The following is an 18075-nucleotide window of genomic DNA, read 5'->3' on the forward strand; positions in this document are numbered from 1 at the left end:
TGAGGAGCTGAAACTACAGATGCTATTAGCCACCATACCTGGCTAATTTCTTATTTTCTATAGAGACAAGGTCTCACTATATCGCCCAGGTTGGTCTTAAACACATGGATGCAATTGATTCTCCCACCTCAGCCTTCCAAAATGCTGAGATTACAGGCATGAGCCACCAAGCCCAGTCTCCCACCCTGGTTTTTCATCATAGTTTGTATGTTTAGAGACAGGCCTGGCTCTGTCCTACAGGTTAGAGTACAGTGGCACAATCATAGTTCACTACAGCCTTGGACTCCTGGGTTTAAGTGATCCTCCTGCCTCAGCCTCCCAGGCAAATGGAACCACGGGTGCACACCACCACACCAAGTTATTATTATTTTTTTGTAGGGATCTGGTCTCAAACTCCTGGGCTCAAGTGATCCTCCCAAAGTGCTGAGATGACCAGATTGAATCACTGTGCCTGTCCCTTATCATAGTTATTTCTATTTAAAATAATACTTTAAGTTAGTTACTAGTTTGTTTACCTGCTCTCCCCAAATCCATACGAGTAAGGCCTTGTTATCTGGGTTACCATTATATCCCCCAGTGCTTAGAAAGATACCTAGCACATGGTAGACACTCAATATATATTTGTTGAATAAATGCCTGGGAAAATGAGGTGCCTGAAGGTAGCAAGATCCTCATCACTGGAGGCATTTAGACATGGTTTGCACAACCACTTGCCAGGGCCATGGGAAAACCATGGGCAGGGGCTCGGCCACAAGAATAAAAGACTGCTCAGGTCCCCTCTAGTCCTATGTACCTATGATTATAGGGCCACCACACCTTTTTTGCTATGCAATGGGAAAAGCAAAGGAGTATTCCTCAGTTACTTTGTACCAAATGATAGTATGAACACTCCTGTTCCTGCTGCAATATCATCTTGGCACTAAAATGTTGAAGCTAATCAGACATTTAATTTCAAAGTGGAAGGTCATTATCTTGTCACAAAATTTTATTCCAATTACTTTTTTTTCTATTATACGAAATGAATTAAAAGTAGCACAAAACATTAGGAGATCAAACAGTCAATCAGAAGCTCATTAAATATCATTGAAATTGGTGCAATAAAAAGCATTTCCCATGGCTGAGTTATTATTTAAAAGCTATATTATGGATGGCTCAAGGAATTGACATGCTGCCAATCAAAAAATCACCCTGTCCATGAATAGTCACTTGGCTTTTAAAAGTTCACTCTTTGTTTTGTTTTGAGATAAGAGTAAATATCTAAAAAGATTTAAAGCATGGGTGTAATTACTATTCTATCAGCCCATTTGTAACCCCCAAGAGAAGATATCCACAAAGTCACTATCTGATAATTTAGGCCACAGTTTAGAGCAAGATGCTCACAGAGTGCTACCAGTAATTTTATAAATACTTAAATACATTACATTTATGTACAATACTCAGTCAAATACAATCTCAGGCAGGGATAAGTGGTCAGTTATAATCTTAAAATTGTGTTCAACTCTACACTTAGAGTAAATGCTCATTTTATTTTTTAAATACTGATTCTTAAATACTTCATTTTTCTATGAACCCAGGACCCAGACATAGGTGACTGCCCACAAGTGAATCTGAAAGCTGATCATTTAAAATTTTTTTATATTTTTCCTCTGGGAATCTTCCCCTCCCCACTCCTTTTAAAAAGCTAAGCCACTAATTTGATTATTTCTGTTTTATAGAAATGATCACTTTTTGATGTAAAGGACAGCAAGTCCTTTTCACTGGAAAATATACAATAGAAGTATTATTCCCAGTCTCTGAAGGTGTTTAAGTGGTGAAGAGAATACACATTTAAAACTACATAGAAGAGCCAGGCTCACGCCTGTAATCCCAGCAGTTTGGGAGGCAGAGGCAAGTGGATCACTAAGTCAAGTGTTCAAGACCAGCCTGGACAATACGGTGGAACTCAGTCTCTACTAAAAACACAAAAAAATAGCTGGGTGTGGTGGCGTGTGCCTGTAGTCCCAGCTACTCAGGAGGCTGAGGCAGAAGAATCGCTTGAACTCGGGAGGCAGAGGTCGCAGTGAGCAGAGATTGCACCACTGCACTCCAGCCTGGGCAACAGAGCAAGACTCTGTCACAAAAACAAAAACAAACAAGCAAACAAAAAACAGAAAACAAAAAAACCTACATAGAAGAGAAAGCCCCCAGGTGCAGGAAATTACTTCTTCAGAAGAACTAAAGGATTTCTCCCATCCAAACTCCACACACTGCCACCACCCCAATTTCTTTTCAAAAGCCAGGATTTATTGGCAAATTATCTGGGAGTAAAGTGGGAGGGAAACATTTCAATGCAAAATTCAGAACTGCTTTATAGAAAATGTGGGGAGGTTTGTTATCATTTATTTCCTCCAGTATATCATTCAATTTCAGCTGTCTCACGTCTCAGAAGTAGCTCCCCCATTTCTCACTTATGTGCCTAAGAAACATCTCCCTGGCATCTCATTCTCTTTCTCTGTCTTTCACCAGCATTTCATTATTTCTTAACTGTCCCTCTCATGCTTGTCTCCCTTTTTCCTAGTGATCCACGTGTCCTCATTTAGCAGTTTTCAGAAGCCAGGGAGAAACATTGCAAATAATGTTAAATATGATTAATATCTTGAATTCCTTGAAATATGACATGCATGAGTTACAATGAAACCTCTTTTATTTCCCCATGAAATGCTTTTGCATAATGAGAAAGAAAATGTCCTCTATGCCCTAATCAGCCCTGACAGTTCCTGGACTCCCAAATACTTTTATTTATGGCATTATTTATTTCATCTCTAATAAATGGATGGGGGGGAACACAGCACCATCTGAGGAGGCTGCAGGAGAGAGGGAGACAATCTAGGGTGGAAGAATACAGAAAGAAGCTGAACAAGCAAGGGAGAGAAAGCTTCCAAAGGGAAGGAGACCAGGGAAAGGAAAGGCCAAAAGAGGTAACCCCCGGAAGAAAATGGGTCACTATCCCAAGAATAAAAGGAAGGCTCTGAAAAGGAAACACACTTCAGAGTGCAGAGATGAGGGTCCTACCAAGGAGCACCCAGAACTCTGACCTGGAGAACAAAGAAGGGAGACTGAAAAGCAACCCTGGGGCGGGGTATGCTAGTTGGCCTAGAGGAGGGGTGATTTGAGATAGGAAGCAATGAATCACCTGCTCCAAAAAGTGGCTGGGAGAGGCCAGGACATTTGTACCCCATGGAGGATCTTCCTCCAAACCACTGAGATCTCTCATTCAAACCGCTACTGAAATTGTCTGTCCTCCAGACCCTCGCCGATGGCGCCAGTTGCAGTGAGTAAGCTAATGCAAGGAGTGAGTTCTCGGGTTACCTTGGTCTTGCAAGTACATATACATATATTAAAAATGACACTGTTGAAAGTAATCACCACCCTCAAAGGGAGGTGTCAGGTCATTTTCTCTCTCAATTGCACAGAGTCTACTGGCTATGAGAAGTGAGGAGCTGAATTCAGATAACCCGGATCCATCAGTGCAAAACAGCCACAGGCTCCCGAGTGTCTGACTTTGGGCAGTTTCCTTCAACCTCGCAGAGCCTTGGTTTTCTCATCTTTATAATGGGGGGAAATGATGGTGTCATGCACTTTCAAAGGGACCTTACGGGAAACAAATGAAAACGAGAAAAAATTCTACGTCCTGCGCACTTTTATGTTCCGCATCAGCTCAGAGGCCGGGAGGCTCCAGGACAGCAGGATCCCAGGGCCGGGTAAACACCGCGCGACCACCTGGGACAAGAGGTTCTTTTCAGAATGATCAGGGAGCAATTCCTGATTGGCAGAAGAACTTGCTGTAATACACGTATACTCTGACGACCCCGCCCCAACGACTGACCCCTCCCCTGTGCAACCCCGAGAGTTTGGGGTCAAGCAGGGGGCGCCAGGAGCTTGTTTCGGAAGCCGGACCCCGCCCGCAGCCGCAGAAGCCGTGGGTCTACATGCGGGGCTCTAAAGTCTCGTCGTAGCCGGATTCCGGCTCCCCACCTTCTTTACCGGTTACCCCGGCGCCCTCCAGATCCTCGCTCTCCCCTTCCCCCCCTCCCCGTCGGAGGCGCGGAGCCGGCGGGTCAACCCCGCTGGCGGCGGCGGCGGCGCCAGGCCCCGCCCCCGCCCCCATTATCATTAGCAGATATTACCCTAAACACTTGCTCTTTACCTCCTTTCTCCCTCCAGGCATTGGCGAGGCGGCCTGTCAATCAGGAGCTCGGGCGGCAGCCCCCCGCGCGGGGGCTCGGCGATGCCAGCCTCAGCGACAGGCGGCGGCGGCGGCCACGGCACAGACACACACCCTCCCACACGCGCGCACCGGGGTAGAGCCGGCGGGCAGGCGACGGAGGCACCCTCGGAGCCCGGCGCCCGGCGGGGAGGGGACGTGCTCCGCGGGACCGGCCCCGAGGCGCCGGATGGAGGAGGAGATGCAGCCGGCGGAGGAGGGGCCCAGCGTCCCCAAAATCTACAAGCAGCGCAGCCCCTACAGCGTCCTCAAGACGTTCCCCAGCAAGAGACCGGCGCTGGCCAAGCGCTACGAGAGACCCACCCTGGTGGAGCTACCGCACGTGCGGGCGCCCCCGCCGCCCCCGCCGCCCTTCGCGCCGCACGCCGCCGTCTCCATCAGCAGCAGCGAGCCGCCGCCGCAGCAGTTCCCGGCGCAGAGCTCCTACCCCCCCGGGCCCGGCCGGGCCGGGGCCGCCGCCGCCGCCTCGTCGTCGTCGCCGTCCTGCACGCCTGCCGCGTCCCAGGGCCACCTGAGGACTCCGGCGCCGCCGCCGCCCGCGTCCCCCGCCGCGTCCTCGTCGTCCTCGTTCGCCGCCGTCGTCAGGTACGGCCCAGGCCCGGCCGCGGCCACCGGCAGCAGCGGCACGGGTAGCGACGGCGCCAGCCTGGAGCTCAGCGCAGGTACCAACTCTCGGCGCAACTTTCCTTCCCGCCACGGCCGGGGGCAGTGGGAGGGAACCCGGGAAGGAGAAGCGGGGTGGCCGCCGACACCCTCCCTCGTTCGGCCGAGTCGGGGCGTCGGGGCGCACCCTGAGGCCTCCCCGCGCGCCCGGAAACTTCTGGAGGATTCCTCAGCGCCGCCGCGCCGGGCTTCCGACGGCGCGCTCCTAACAGGTGGCTCCGCGGCTTGGAACCCGCGCCGGGAAGCGCGGCTGTAACGGTCGGCGGCCGGGATTGCTCGGGCGGGGTCGGAGTGGGGGCCGGACGGAGCAGGGGTCGGAGTGGCAGCGGCGGCCGCTCGGGGAGAAGCTAGAGCTGCCCAGGCCGCTCCGCTGGGACGCTCTCGTACTGCTTCACTTTTTCCTTTCGCTTCTTCCCTTTTCCTTCCTTCCTCCGTTTGTTTTTCCTTCTCTCCACTTCTCCTTTGCTTTCTGGTGCTTTCTTCGCCACCTCTTTGATGCACTCTCACGCTGTCGCGGACCACGCCAGCCGGCTCTCGGCCCCGTTTCTTCTTTCTGTGCGCCCGTTTTCCTCGTGCGCGTTCTGTCCTGCTCTGCCCCTTTCCCCTCCCAGCCCGCGGTTGTGAGACTCGGGGCCCCTCCGTGCCAGACACGCTGTGGACTTCGGGAGCGGGGAGCTATCTTATCCCTCCTCCCTATCCCGGGAGCAGTGGGTACTCCGCCCCCACTGCCCACGTCGTCGATCCCACCATCCCTTCGCACCCGTCCGTAGGACACCCCCGCGTCGTGGGGTGTTGCATCTCGGCCTGAGCCCTGCAAAAACGCCTTCTCAGGAGCACTCACCCTTGAGTCCGTGACTCCTCCTTTATCCCAACTCTGCGGGCGCTGCCCAGGCAAAGCACCCCACCGCCTGCCTGCAGGAAGCGAGACAGGCTGGTGGCGAGGCCACAGCCTGAGGCCTGCGCCCAAGGGAGCTCTCCACCAGCTCCCGATGGGCGCAGCCACGTTTATCCGCTCATTAGAATTAAAAGTTACTGCCAAGGCTTTTTATGGCACTTTGGAGCCCCCCCAAATCCTGCATGTCAGTGAATCTAAGACTCTTTGTTTGCCCTTGTGGAAAATAGAAGAGTGTTGTGTCTAAATGAGTTATATAGATGCCTCCACTAATAATTCTGTTGTTTGTCAATATTTTGACACATGAAGAATTGGTTTTGAAAAAGAAAATCTAATTACAGGTTATAGCGAAGACTTGATTTGTCACATCTCTCACTGATTTGAAGATGTTTGATGGCTTTCAGTGGGGTTCTTAGATGGGCTTCCTTATTGTTTGTGGGGGTGTATTTTTTTCAGTTGCTCTTGCCCCAATAGTCCATTGTGTTTTTATATTATTTGTTAGGCTGTTGGCTCACTTGGTTTTCCTCCTTACTTCTTTTCCCCCACTTCTTAGTGAGGTTTGGTTTCTTTCTTTCTGGCTTGAGATCTTATTTTCTCCTAAACTACTACTTGTTCAGGCTTATGTTTATTCCCAGGCTCAGCTTTATCATTCTTTATTTTTATGTCGTTTTCCAGCAATTTGGGTCCTTTTCCCATTTTCTGTGTTTTGCTTACTATTTTGCATAGCCTTAATTCCACCATTTTCATTGAGGTTTTCCCCTTGCTATCTGCCCCGGTCAGCCTTTGATTTCCTCTTGCTTTGTCCTTCCTGCCTTTGCTGACTGTCTTTCCACATTTTACTTCCCATTATATGCTATAAATCTAATCCTGTCTCATTTCCATTTTCATCCATAGTTTTAACGGGCTATATTTTCTGTATTGCGTCTTTTTTCTGTTCCAGCCACTTGCTGTCCTTCCCTTGGTCACTTCTACCCTGGAAGTTTCTTTGCTGTCTTTCATTCATAGGGAGTGGGTGTTTTTTTTTTTCTTGCCTTTTCTCACCTTGTTCTGAATGTACTCTTTCAGTGTTTCTTCTAATGTCCTGTTTAGTTTATTTTGTCTCTGTCCCCAGATGGAAATCATAACATCACTAAATTTAAAGGATTGAAGAGGGACTTTTTTGATGCCCTTCAGACTTCCCTATATTTCTTTTTATTATCAAGGCTGCCTTTGTTGTTTTTAAGGAAGGTCATAGAGAGGGGTGAGCTTGATCGCACCAAGGGCTGGATGCCTTATGCTTTTTGGAAAGATGGGAATTAGATGGTAGGTTTCTTCCATGCAGTGAGGAAAATAGTCTGGGGCGGGGGGAAGCCGTAGAATTAGACATCATGAATTGTGGTCATAATATTAATCACTGATGGACAAAGCCATCTCTTAACAGGCACAGTGATGTGAGTGGCCATCAGAGGAACAGCCACCTGAAGAGCTGATTGGTTCTTTGAGAAACTAGTTGTTCCACTTTGAACCAATGAGCATGTGTGCACAGACCCATGGCCATTTAAGCATACTGGGTAGGGTCGGGGTGGGAATGGCACTTTGCCTGTTACACCCTTGCAGAAGTGTAATTGCAGTGTCTTAAACTACCTAGTAAACTGAAAATAGTCAAAACATCCATGTGATGGAATGAGTCAAGGACAGAAGAAGAGACATAACTGAGTGTCCAGAGTAAATGCAGTAAAAAGATGAAAGGGTAGAAGTGAATCTTATATGCCATTAAGGGCCATAACAGAGAAGAGAAATAATGTGATTAAAAATAGATTTTTTTTCAACATTCTTATAAAATCTCATGAAGAGTATAATTTTCCTTAAAAGGGGTAATACACCATGGTTTTAAAAGCATATTTTTCCTCTGTAGAAGGCTTAGAGTTAAAACCCACGTAGATCTTGATATGCAGCCTAAATTTGGCATCAGGAAATGGGAAATTGCATCTTTAAGCAGAGTACAATCAAAAATGAATTACAATAAATCCTATATAATTGCATAGGTCATTCTCTTTAATGAGATTTTATTAACCTGACTGTCAAGCTTTTGAGTCAGGCAGATATTTTATCTTCTTCAACTGATAAAAGTGTCAGCTATAAACCACCATATAAATATTCATAAATCTACACATCTGTGGCAGCCTATCAGCATCATTCTTTTGGACATTAAAAGCATTCTAATTACTTTCTGTCTAGCAGAGCTGAAATGCTGCCTGTTATAGTATGTGCTTGGCAGGCATGATTGCTTTTGTTTGCCATCACAAATAGCAGCATCCTATTTTATATACCGATGGTCCAGAAAATATTCAGGGATTGACTGAGCAGGATGAATATTAGGAAGCACCATCTGGTTTTGATAGCACCGAGTATATTAACTCATCTGTTAATTTTTGACACATCATTGATTTATTTATTTAGAAAAATTGCATCCTGTTTTGCTGTGTTGATGTTTGCCATTATGAAAAAAATTGGATGGCATTTTTTTAAAAACATACATAGTTCATTGATTTAAGACAAGGATGGTGCTTCCAAAGACGCTTTCATTTTCCAACTTCTATTTTCTATGCCATGAAGTCCTTTCCTAAAAAGAAGTTAGATTAATGTTTTAAGGAAATCATCTATTTTGAACTAGTTAGAAATCCTTGGGTAGATATAATATATGAATATGTGATAGTAGGTCACTAAAAAAATTTCTGCTTCTGCATTTTTAATATTAATATATTTCACCCTTCACTGGGCTAAAATCAAAAGGTTACCACTAATCTTGACTACTATGATCTCCTTCATAGAAACAGAATTCCCTTGGGGATCTGCTGTGATGGGCAAATTCCATTCAAGGCTTTGCTTACAAAGAAGGGCAGTAGAGTAGGGAGACTGTGTTTGATTGCCTACTTCCCATCCCTCTTCTTATTCACTTATCAGATTTAGGATGGATTAAACCTCTTAAATTCAGACGAATTTCCCAGAATGAATTTTTTAATTAAAAAATTAATCATGGGTTCAGATTTTGGAATCCGACGAGGCACAATTTGCAGCATGATATTATCTCCCAGAAGGCTGTACAATAAAGCAAAATAAATTAGGGAGAAGGGGGCATTTTAGAGGGCTTTGTCATTGTGATTTATTAACATTTTATGGTGTTTAATTTTAGGGAAGTTAGGAATAAAGTAGATAAGGGATAAAGTAGTCTTTCAGTAAACTGTTGACTTTCTCTTTCCCTCCCATCACTTGAGTGGAGCATTCAATGACTAAAAAGAAAAAAACAGTTTAAAAAATCATAATACATATTCACACTTTGCTCAATTAAGAATCATGGATCAGTAACAATTCAATTGCATTCATATGAAAACAGAACTTTTCTCCATTTCTTAGTGATAATGGGCATTGCACAGTCCTTGCATTTGTAATTGTCTTCTATCTAGAAGGCTAAGCTAGATGCCATATGTGTTAAGTGGAAAGATTTGCTGTTTTCCACCAAATGTAATGGTAATATTTTTCATCACAGTCTTCTGTGTATCAGTGTTAAAACTGTATTCAAATAATTCAAGGTATTGAAAAGAGAAAAAAATTCAACTTTAAAGGTGACAATAGCCATTTTTGTATAAATTCTGAAAGCAAATTCAGAATGAAGCATTTAAAAAACTGCAGGCAAGAACTACTTTTTAATCGTAGCTATTCTCTCATATTCTGAGTGCACTTTAATAGATTATCTTCGTAATGTAGTATATTACATAATGATTTTTTTCTCAGCATGTTACAAGTTTATCCTTCATTTAAGAAAACAAATCACACTTGTCCCTGAGTCAGATTTTTTTCCCTTAAAATCTATGTTCTAATGTGATTTATCAATATGATTAAAACTACTGAGTGTGCTGTAGGACACTGAACAAATATATTCAAGCAGTTCTTTTTAGGTAGTTCTGTTTTAGACTTTCATATTTTGTCCCTTTCATCAAGGTTATGTTAAAGGTGTATAGGCTGTAAATCAATTGGGACTATACTGATTAAAATGCAAACAGTAAATACAACTTCAGGTCTAGAATGGGATTATAGGATTAAAATGAATGAAAACTGCTGTTGTGCTAGAATTGAAAATTCCCGATCAATATCATCCTTTGATTTTACTAATAAAAGAAAGAAACCAGGAAGTAAAAAAAAAAAAAATGAATGTAACATCTTAAACCACTTACTTGTATAGTTCAACTGTTGACTTTCTTGCTACTTGGTTTGGCCATTGTAAAGAAATGGCACCCAAATATTTTCATGAGACTCCAGATAAGAGTACAAATGCTGCCTCACAGAGCATATACCAGATAATTACAAAGTATAAATCAAGCTTACGAACTGTTTAATAAAATATATTCCGTACACCTACTTTGACATATACACTGACATAGTAACCAGGTTTGGAATTTACAGCCAACCCATGTCTTTCCCTACTCTCAGCTTTATCTTCCACTAGGAGGGAAGTCAGGTACACATATGTGGAGGTCCCAGTCCACACTTGCAGGATCTAGCACCATGGTCTGTCTTTGGATTCATGGCTCAGAGAAGATGGCAGCATAGATCCTTAAAGCAGTTTGAGTGGGGAATTCCTGGAACTTGGAGTACTTGGCCATAGGGACAGGATTGGCTGGAGAAGGAGGGTCAGGTAGGGGTCTTGTTGCCAAGGTTTGAGGGTAACACTGTTCCTAAGAGTAAGAAAGTACTATTCTAAGAAGAAAATAGTCCTGTGGACTCTCAGCCTGCCTAGCTACCTCTACCCCAGTCAAGTAAATCTGAAGATGCTGTAAACTGAGATGCTCTGTGTATGTACAAGAGCCCCTGCTATGGCTTCAGTAACTATTTCATGAGGCATCTTGCTGGCCCTCACACTCAGGTACAGTTTATGATCCTCTACTGAGTAGAAGAGATCTGGCCTCTGTTCTGACTTGCAGTTTTTCAGAGGGATTCAGGATTTGGGAGATGTATGGGCAAAATATTATTTATTTATTTAGAGATGGGGTCTCACTCTGTTGCCATGCGGGAGTGCAGTGGCATGATCTTGGTTCACTGCAATCTCTGCCTCCTGTGTTCAAGTGATTGTCCTGCCTCAGCCTCTTGAGTACCTGGGACTATAGGCGCATGCCACCATGCCCAGCTAATTTTTGTATTTTTAGTAGAGACGGATTCACCATGTTGGCCAGGATGGTCTCAATCATGTGACCTCGTGATCCACCTGCCTTGGCCTCCCAAAGTGCTGGGATTACAGGTGTGAGCCACCGCACCAAGCCACTTTACATATATATTCTTATTAAAAAATTGGAAAAGGGCAGTTGGCCCCCTCTCCTCTCAGTATCTTAGTTATTTCATGAAAGAATAGTAAGATAAAAGAGCACAGTGGAGTGAGTGTTGAGTACTGCATGGAGTTCTCAAGTGTAGCTTCCTTGGTCTTACATTCCGGGTGTTATAGAGGATTTCTTATTGAAGCTGTTCTAGCTGATCATCCCTATAGCAGCCCTTAAACATCTCACCTTTGTTAATTCTAAAAGGTTTTTTTTTGTGCAGAAAAACAATGCAGCTAGTCATTTTCAGAGAGAGCTACTGCTAGTTGCATTTTTATCTTAAACAATTGTTACAGGCATCTGAAATCTTGAATATTTTGTTTGTTGCCATTAGTCTATGAAAGGGGAGAGGAAATAAGAGATATCCTCATGCTTCTGTGTCAGCTCTGAAAAGTGCCCGTCTCTCTATTTATAATAGCCCATTCTAGGTGGCAATCAGGAAAGAAGCGAATCTACCCATGACATCTATATTTAGGGTAAATTTTCAAGACCCTTAGACAACATTAAATTACATTTTCACAATTTGGGTTTTTGTTCCCTTTGTTTTTGCAGTGAGTTGATTGCTTTTGTTGCTTTTTCCTTTGAATGATTGACAGTTAATATCCTTTAGAATTCATGTACTTAGGCTAAGAGGTACCCATGCCACATGCCATTTTAGGATATTTGGTAATCTGCTGGAAGAGGTTCTAAGAAGTGATACTACTGATTTTCAGATGATACGGGTCAGCCTAAACTTTGGCCTTGACGAGAAATCTGAGTTAGCAAATAAATGAAAAGAAGGAATAGTGAACACAGATGTTAGAAGACACATGCAGTTTGTGCTCATCCTGTGCCCATAGGCCCACTCTTTGTTTTACCTTAGATTTCTAGTGTGCTCTTCAAAAAGACTTATCTTTCTTCCCCAGTTTGCATCTGGGAGCTATGTACTCTCGGCAGGGATTGTATCAGCTGATTAATAGCAAGGGCATGAGGGCACTCCAGAAATAGAAGTAATGATTGCTTTAAGCCCTGCTATCAATGAGGAATTGAGTCTGCCGTGGCTGGCTCGATTCATTAGAGTAAGGATATTAATGAAACCAAAGGTGTGAGTTCAGACCTGTGCAGCCAGTTAATGCCACAGAGAGGGAAATCTCTATATGGTGCCCAAAGTCACAGTCCAACCATTTCCTAGAGTAAGAGACTGAGTGTGACTCATCAAGCACCCCGCCAGTCACAGAACAACAGGAAGCTATGCGTTCTATTCATAGTGGTTTTACTGTGTCACCTTGGTTTATGACAGGGAGTAGAAATACATATTTTTAACATGTTTGAATGTTAAGCTCAAAATAAAGGACTTTATTTATCTCTTTCCATTGGCTGTTGGTCACTGACGTGCCCTTTCATTTGTTTCAGAGAGTCGAATGATCTTGGATGCCTTTGCCCAGCAGTGCAGTCGAGTTCTCAGTCTCTTAAATTGTGGAGGAAAACTTCTGGACTCCAACCATTCTCAGTCCATGATTTCTTGCGTAAAGCAGGAAGGCTCAAGTTATAACGAAAGACAGGAGCACTGTCACATTGGGAAAGGGGTCCACAGTCAGACCTCAGACAATGTAGACATAGAGATGCAATATATGCAAAGGAAACAACAAACTTCTGCCTTTTTGAGGGTTTTCACTGACTCTTTACAAAATTACCTGCTCTCGGGGAGCTTTCCGACTCCAAACCCCTCGTCCGTCAGTGAATACGGCCACCTGGCCGAAGTGGATCCTCTGTCAACCTCTCCTGTGCATACACTAGGTGGCTGGACTTCCCCAGCAACGTCCGAATCCCATGGTCATCCATCTTCATCTACACTGCCAGAAGAGGAAGAGGAGGAGGAAGAGGAAGGCTATTGTCCTCGATGCCAAGAGTTGGAGCAGGAGGTTATTTCACTGCAACAAGAAAATGAAGAGCTCAGAAGGAAATTAGAGAGCATCCCAGGTATCCTGCCATATTCCTTGCAAGACAACTGCAACTCTTATTCCTTTCGCTTGCCTCATCTGTCTGTCTGTATTTCTCTACTCATGTATGTGGATGTGTATATGTGTGTGAGGGCTTTTTTTGTTTTTTGGCCAGTGATGTAGAAAAGCTGGAAAAAAACCAGACTTGCACAAGGGCTTCTTAGCCTGTCCAGTGCCAAACAGAAAGTTTAGGATGAGCCACGAGCCATTTACTTCCAGCTGCCGTGTTCTTGTGTGTAGGCCTGAACACTATAGTCCTATTAACAGTATCTCTATCAATATAAAAGTGATTTCTAGATGTGCTGCTTTGACGTTGAAATAGGTCAAGTGCTATTAGCCTGTTTTCTTAAAAAGTGGTCCTGTTCCTTTAAAATGGCTTTTGAATTTTTCAAACTTTGATTGTATGCATGTTATTAGTCAATGATAGGAATTAAAGTAAAATACTTTCAGAGGCAGGATTCAAATAGTACTGAACAAATGAAATGGTCTCTTCTGCTTCATTAATTTTCCCTGCCTTTCCTTTTAAGTTTCAACAGGCTTAGGCTCTTTAGCATACACACTGTCCTTTAAGGTTATTAAGAAACTGTAAGGTAAAACTAATAGGTCAGAGATAGACTAGTAATTAAGCTGGCCCCAAACTGTGGCCCTGGCTAAACATGAGGCATTTCCTGCCTCTTAGACTGGATTTTCAGGGTAGTAAAGTCATCTTTTTGGCAAGACATTCTCTGGGTTGCAAAGTTTTTTGTTTTTTGTTTTTTTACTGTTTGGTTAAGTATTGATTTTACTTTTATCTTTGAATTCATTCCTGTATGTCTGGCTTACAGACGACATTAAGATCATTAACAAGAACAATCTCTTCAGACCTTTTTAATTGTGCAGTTGTTGCTAAAAAGTGTTTAAGCTTGTGCTCACCAGTCTACACATTTATTGGTTAATTGCATACATGTATATTGTTCTAATATACAGGGTTCAAAATAAATCATACATAGGAAATTTTAAAATTTAATGTCGATACATATGTATAAATGTAAGTCATAGTCTTTTTTTTCTTTCTTTCTTTCTTTTTTAATTGAGAGGGAGTCTCACTCTGTCGCCCAGGCTGGAGTGCAGTGGTGTGATTTTGGCTCATTGCAACCTCTGCTGCCTGAGTTTAAGCAGTTCTCCTGCCTCAGCCCTCTGAATAGCTGAGACTACAGGTGCACGCCACCATGCCTGGCTAATTATTATTATTATTTTTTTTTTTTGTATTTTTAGTACAGACAGGGTTTTGCCATGTTGGCCAGGCTGGTCTCAAAATCCTGACCTCAGGTGATTGGCCTGCCTCAGCTCCCCCCCAAAGTGCTGGTACTACAGGCATGAACCACCACACCCTGCCAATATAAACTGTATCCTTTTCATAATATAGTATCTTTGTATCACTCAATTTGGCAGCTGATCTAGAAAGAAGGGAATGTTAAAGAAAGCTACCCACTTGTTGGCTGGGCGCAGCGGCTCACACCTGTAATCTCAGCACTTTGGGAGACCGAGGTGGGTAGATCACGAGGTCAGGAGTTTGAAACCAGCATGATCAACATGGTGAAACCCTGTCTCTACTAAAAATGCAAAAATTAGCCAGATGTGGCACATGCCTGTAGTCTCAGTTATTCAGGCGGCTGAGGCAGGAGTTGAATCCAGGAGGTGGAAGTTACAATGAGCCAAGATCACGCCATTGCCCTCCAGCCTTGGCAACAGAGGGAGACTCTGTCTAAAAAAAAAAAAAAAAAAATAGAAAGCTATCCACTTGTTTAGTAGTAGACAAATGAAGCAAAAAGAAGTGTTAATCATTTAAAAGAATTCCCCAAATAGAGTTGAGGTTTGGTTCAGAACATTTTGGGATTAGATTAAGTACAGTTGTCTTATGGAGGGGAAGTAAGAGATGCAGCAAATTCATTCTCTCCTTTTGCACTGGAGCCCTGGGGTTAGATGCAGAGGCGTAGTGTTTTCCCACCCAGGCAGGCACCGATTGCAAGAGAGACACTGGGTAGAGCCCAGAAGGATGTAATGGAACCAGATCACTCCTGGTTTCCCCAAGTCAGAGACGTGGTTGCAGCTAGCACACTGTAGGGTTTTCCAAGTCTCACAGCTATGTAAACCATGCGTAGTTCCCTGTGGGTTTATCTCATAGGGGTATTTTTGTTGTCACCCTCACTGCCCCTTTAACTAGGGCAGAAAATAGTGTCCTAGAAGGCATCCAACTACAGGAACTTCCATCAGCCACTCAGAACCATAACCAAAGGAGCCTTCCTAGCTTCTGAAGTGCTTAGTGGCATTCCTTGATCTCATCTTGGGAAAGAGTTTCAGAGTGCAAGGACAGGTGACACAAACGTCCCAAGTATTATTGTTTAAAATCTGATCCTAAATATTTGGCAAACTGTATGTCCTTGATGTGTCCTAGGCAAACTCAGTCCCCCTCTCACTTACTGAACACATAGCACGTCAGGTGCTGTGTCAGGGGTTAACTCAGTGTTGGCCTGCCACTAATCATTGTCTTTTAACTCAGTGTTGGCCTGCCACTAATCATTGTCTTTTGTACTTCCCAGAAAGATGGAAATGCTGCAATTTCTTGAGCCTTGTTGATGATCAAACATTGAATTGACACAGGTTGCAGTTAGGCTAATGATCAATCCTATTACTGTACATATTCAACCCTGTTGACAGTCCCCTCCCTGAACTTGAACCAGCAACCATTTCACATGGAACCATATGTAATTATGTTTAGTAATACATCCAACAATATGGATGAAAAGCCAGTTTATTAATTATGCATATCAAAAATAGTATGCAATGAAGAAAATTTTAGCTTATTTGTGATTACTTATCACGTGTGTTTATGATCTAGGGACACCAGTTAAAGTGTCACTTGGAGATGAAAACTTGATCAAAGCTGCCCTCTTGCCCTTACCTCTCAATAAACCAGCCTGTGAGTGACATCTAAGAATCCACTTTTTACTCGATTAGCTGTGCATTTTTGGTGGAGGAGATATCTGTTATCATTTGAAGAAAAGTGTGCTAAGTTAAGTGGTACACTAGTTTTGCATGGAATAAAAATAAAAATGTTTTGTCATACAGTAACTCTCCTCCATAGCTTGGGATGGATTTTCCCTAAGCAGCAGTCCCTCACTGTTCTAGAGGCCAATAACATTTCTGTGGAAGGACCTGGGGCTTTCTTCCAGTAGAGTCCACCTGTGCTGTGGGAATCACTTTTTTACAGCCAATCAGGATGGATAAGTACAAAGGAGAAGATAGCGCTCAGCAGTTAGCACAGAAAATAAGGTTGGAAAGGAGATGGGTCAGCTGCTGCAGGCCGGAGCCCGGGCAGCATTCCTTGGTCATTTCTCCGGAGGAGTGCTGTTGAGGATTTGTTGTTTTGTTTTGTTTTGTTTTCTGAAATAAAGCCTTTATACCTGGGAGCAGTTGTTGAAATGAGAGTTGAAAATAAACAAGCCTATCCGTCTACAAAAAAAAGAATTTCACTTGGGCAGCTATCAAGGGAAGACGTAAGAGACCATACCAAAGGGAAAGAATCTGTGGCCAGGCACTATTTCTGACACTACTCTGAGAGGGCCAGTGTTACTGTATTATTTGTAAAATATCCAACAGTCTTTTGATGATCAGCTACATGCAAGGCAGGGGTTTCTGGAAAATTCTCTGTAACTTTTCAGAGACAGTTTCAGGTATAGGGAATTCATATTTTATCCCAAGGAAATAGCATTAACACATTTTCTTTTATATTAGATCACCACACTAGAAAATTAGAAAGTCTATTTAGAAGTTAAATTTTTTTAAATGAAAGTGAAATTAGGTTAAAAGAAAAAAGCCACAAAAACAGAAAATTTTTGGATTAGGAATGTGAAGGGATGAGAGGTTATTAAAAGAAGGAAAATGGCACATGGAACTTGGAAAGAGTGTCAGTTTAGAGTAGTCACATTTACTTAGGAAGCTTAGTCGACACTAAGGAGAAATCATAAAGGAGGGCAAATACAAAATGCCCTATTTCATCTAATCTGAGACGCCAGTGGATGTAAGACACACCAATCTTTGTGTTCCACCAAGAAAGAACAAATCATAATTATACATTATAATTATATTTGTACACAAAGTCCATAGGTTTTAAAATATGAAAAACTGTGGGTCTTAGAATCATAAAATGTGATGATTTTTGCTAAGAAAATTCCAAAGTGAAATAATTATAACACATTAAAAATACTTTGCAATTTTCTAAGGGCCAAATATAGGGAATATCTATTTATTGTTGATATTTTAAATAAACTTTGTTTTATAAAGTATACAACATGAAGTTATAGGATATAGACAGTTGAAAGGTTACTGTAGTAAAGCTAATTAACATATCTATCATCTCATATAGTTAACCATTTTGTTGTTGTTCTTGTAGTAAGAGCTACTCAAATCTACTCAATAACCTTAATCTCAAGTATGGTACAGATTTGTCACCTGTATTCCTCATGTTGTATTGGATCTCTAGACCTATTCATCCCACATCTGTGCTACTTTATAAACTCTGATCTATACCTCCCCATTTCCATTCCAACACCCCACCCCTTGTACCCACTGTTTTGTTCTCTAGCTCCGTATATTTGAATTTTTCTGTATTTCAGTTTCCACGTGTAAGTGAGATCTTGCAATATTTTTCTTTCTGTGTCTGGCTTAACATAATGCCCTCTAGGCTCACTCATGTTGTGGCAGTGGTAAAATCTTGTTCTTTTTTAGGTCAGGATAATATTCTATCCAATCATATACCACAGTTTCTTTATCCACTTGTCTGTTGACAGACACTTAGGCTGTTTCCATGTCTTGGTTATTGGGCATAACGCTGCAATGAATGTGGTCGTGCAGACATCTTTACGAGGTGTTGATTTCATTTCCTTTTGGTGT

General features: G+C 43.1%; 1 protein-coding gene across 2 annotated transcripts in view; it reads left to right on the forward strand.

The window, feature by feature from the left end:
* The first annotated feature begins 4301 nt into the window (after window positions 1–4301).
* Window positions 4302–18075, forward strand: part of BEND4 (BEN domain containing 4) — a 39089-nt gene continuing 25315 nt past the window's right edge. The window contains exons 1-2 of one of the 2 annotated variants that reach the window (XM_017544910.2): window positions 4302–4926; window positions 12557–13123. In XM_017544910.2, coding sequence (XP_017400399.1) covers window positions 4434–4926; window positions 12557–13123 — 1060 coding nt within the window. In that variant the 5' untranslated portion in view covers window positions 4302–4433. The remainder of the gene's footprint in view (window positions 4927–12556; window positions 13124–18075) is intronic. The other variant, XM_017544909.2, reaches the window with a different exon arrangement.

This window comes from Cebus imitator, unplaced genomic scaffold (assembly GCF_001604975.1).
Source record: "Cebus imitator isolate Cc_AM_T3 unplaced genomic scaffold, Cebus_imitator-1.0 Scaffold173, whole genome shotgun sequence".
In the NCBI taxonomy this organism is placed as follows: domain Eukaryota; kingdom Metazoa; phylum Chordata; class Mammalia; order Primates; family Cebidae; genus Cebus; species Cebus imitator.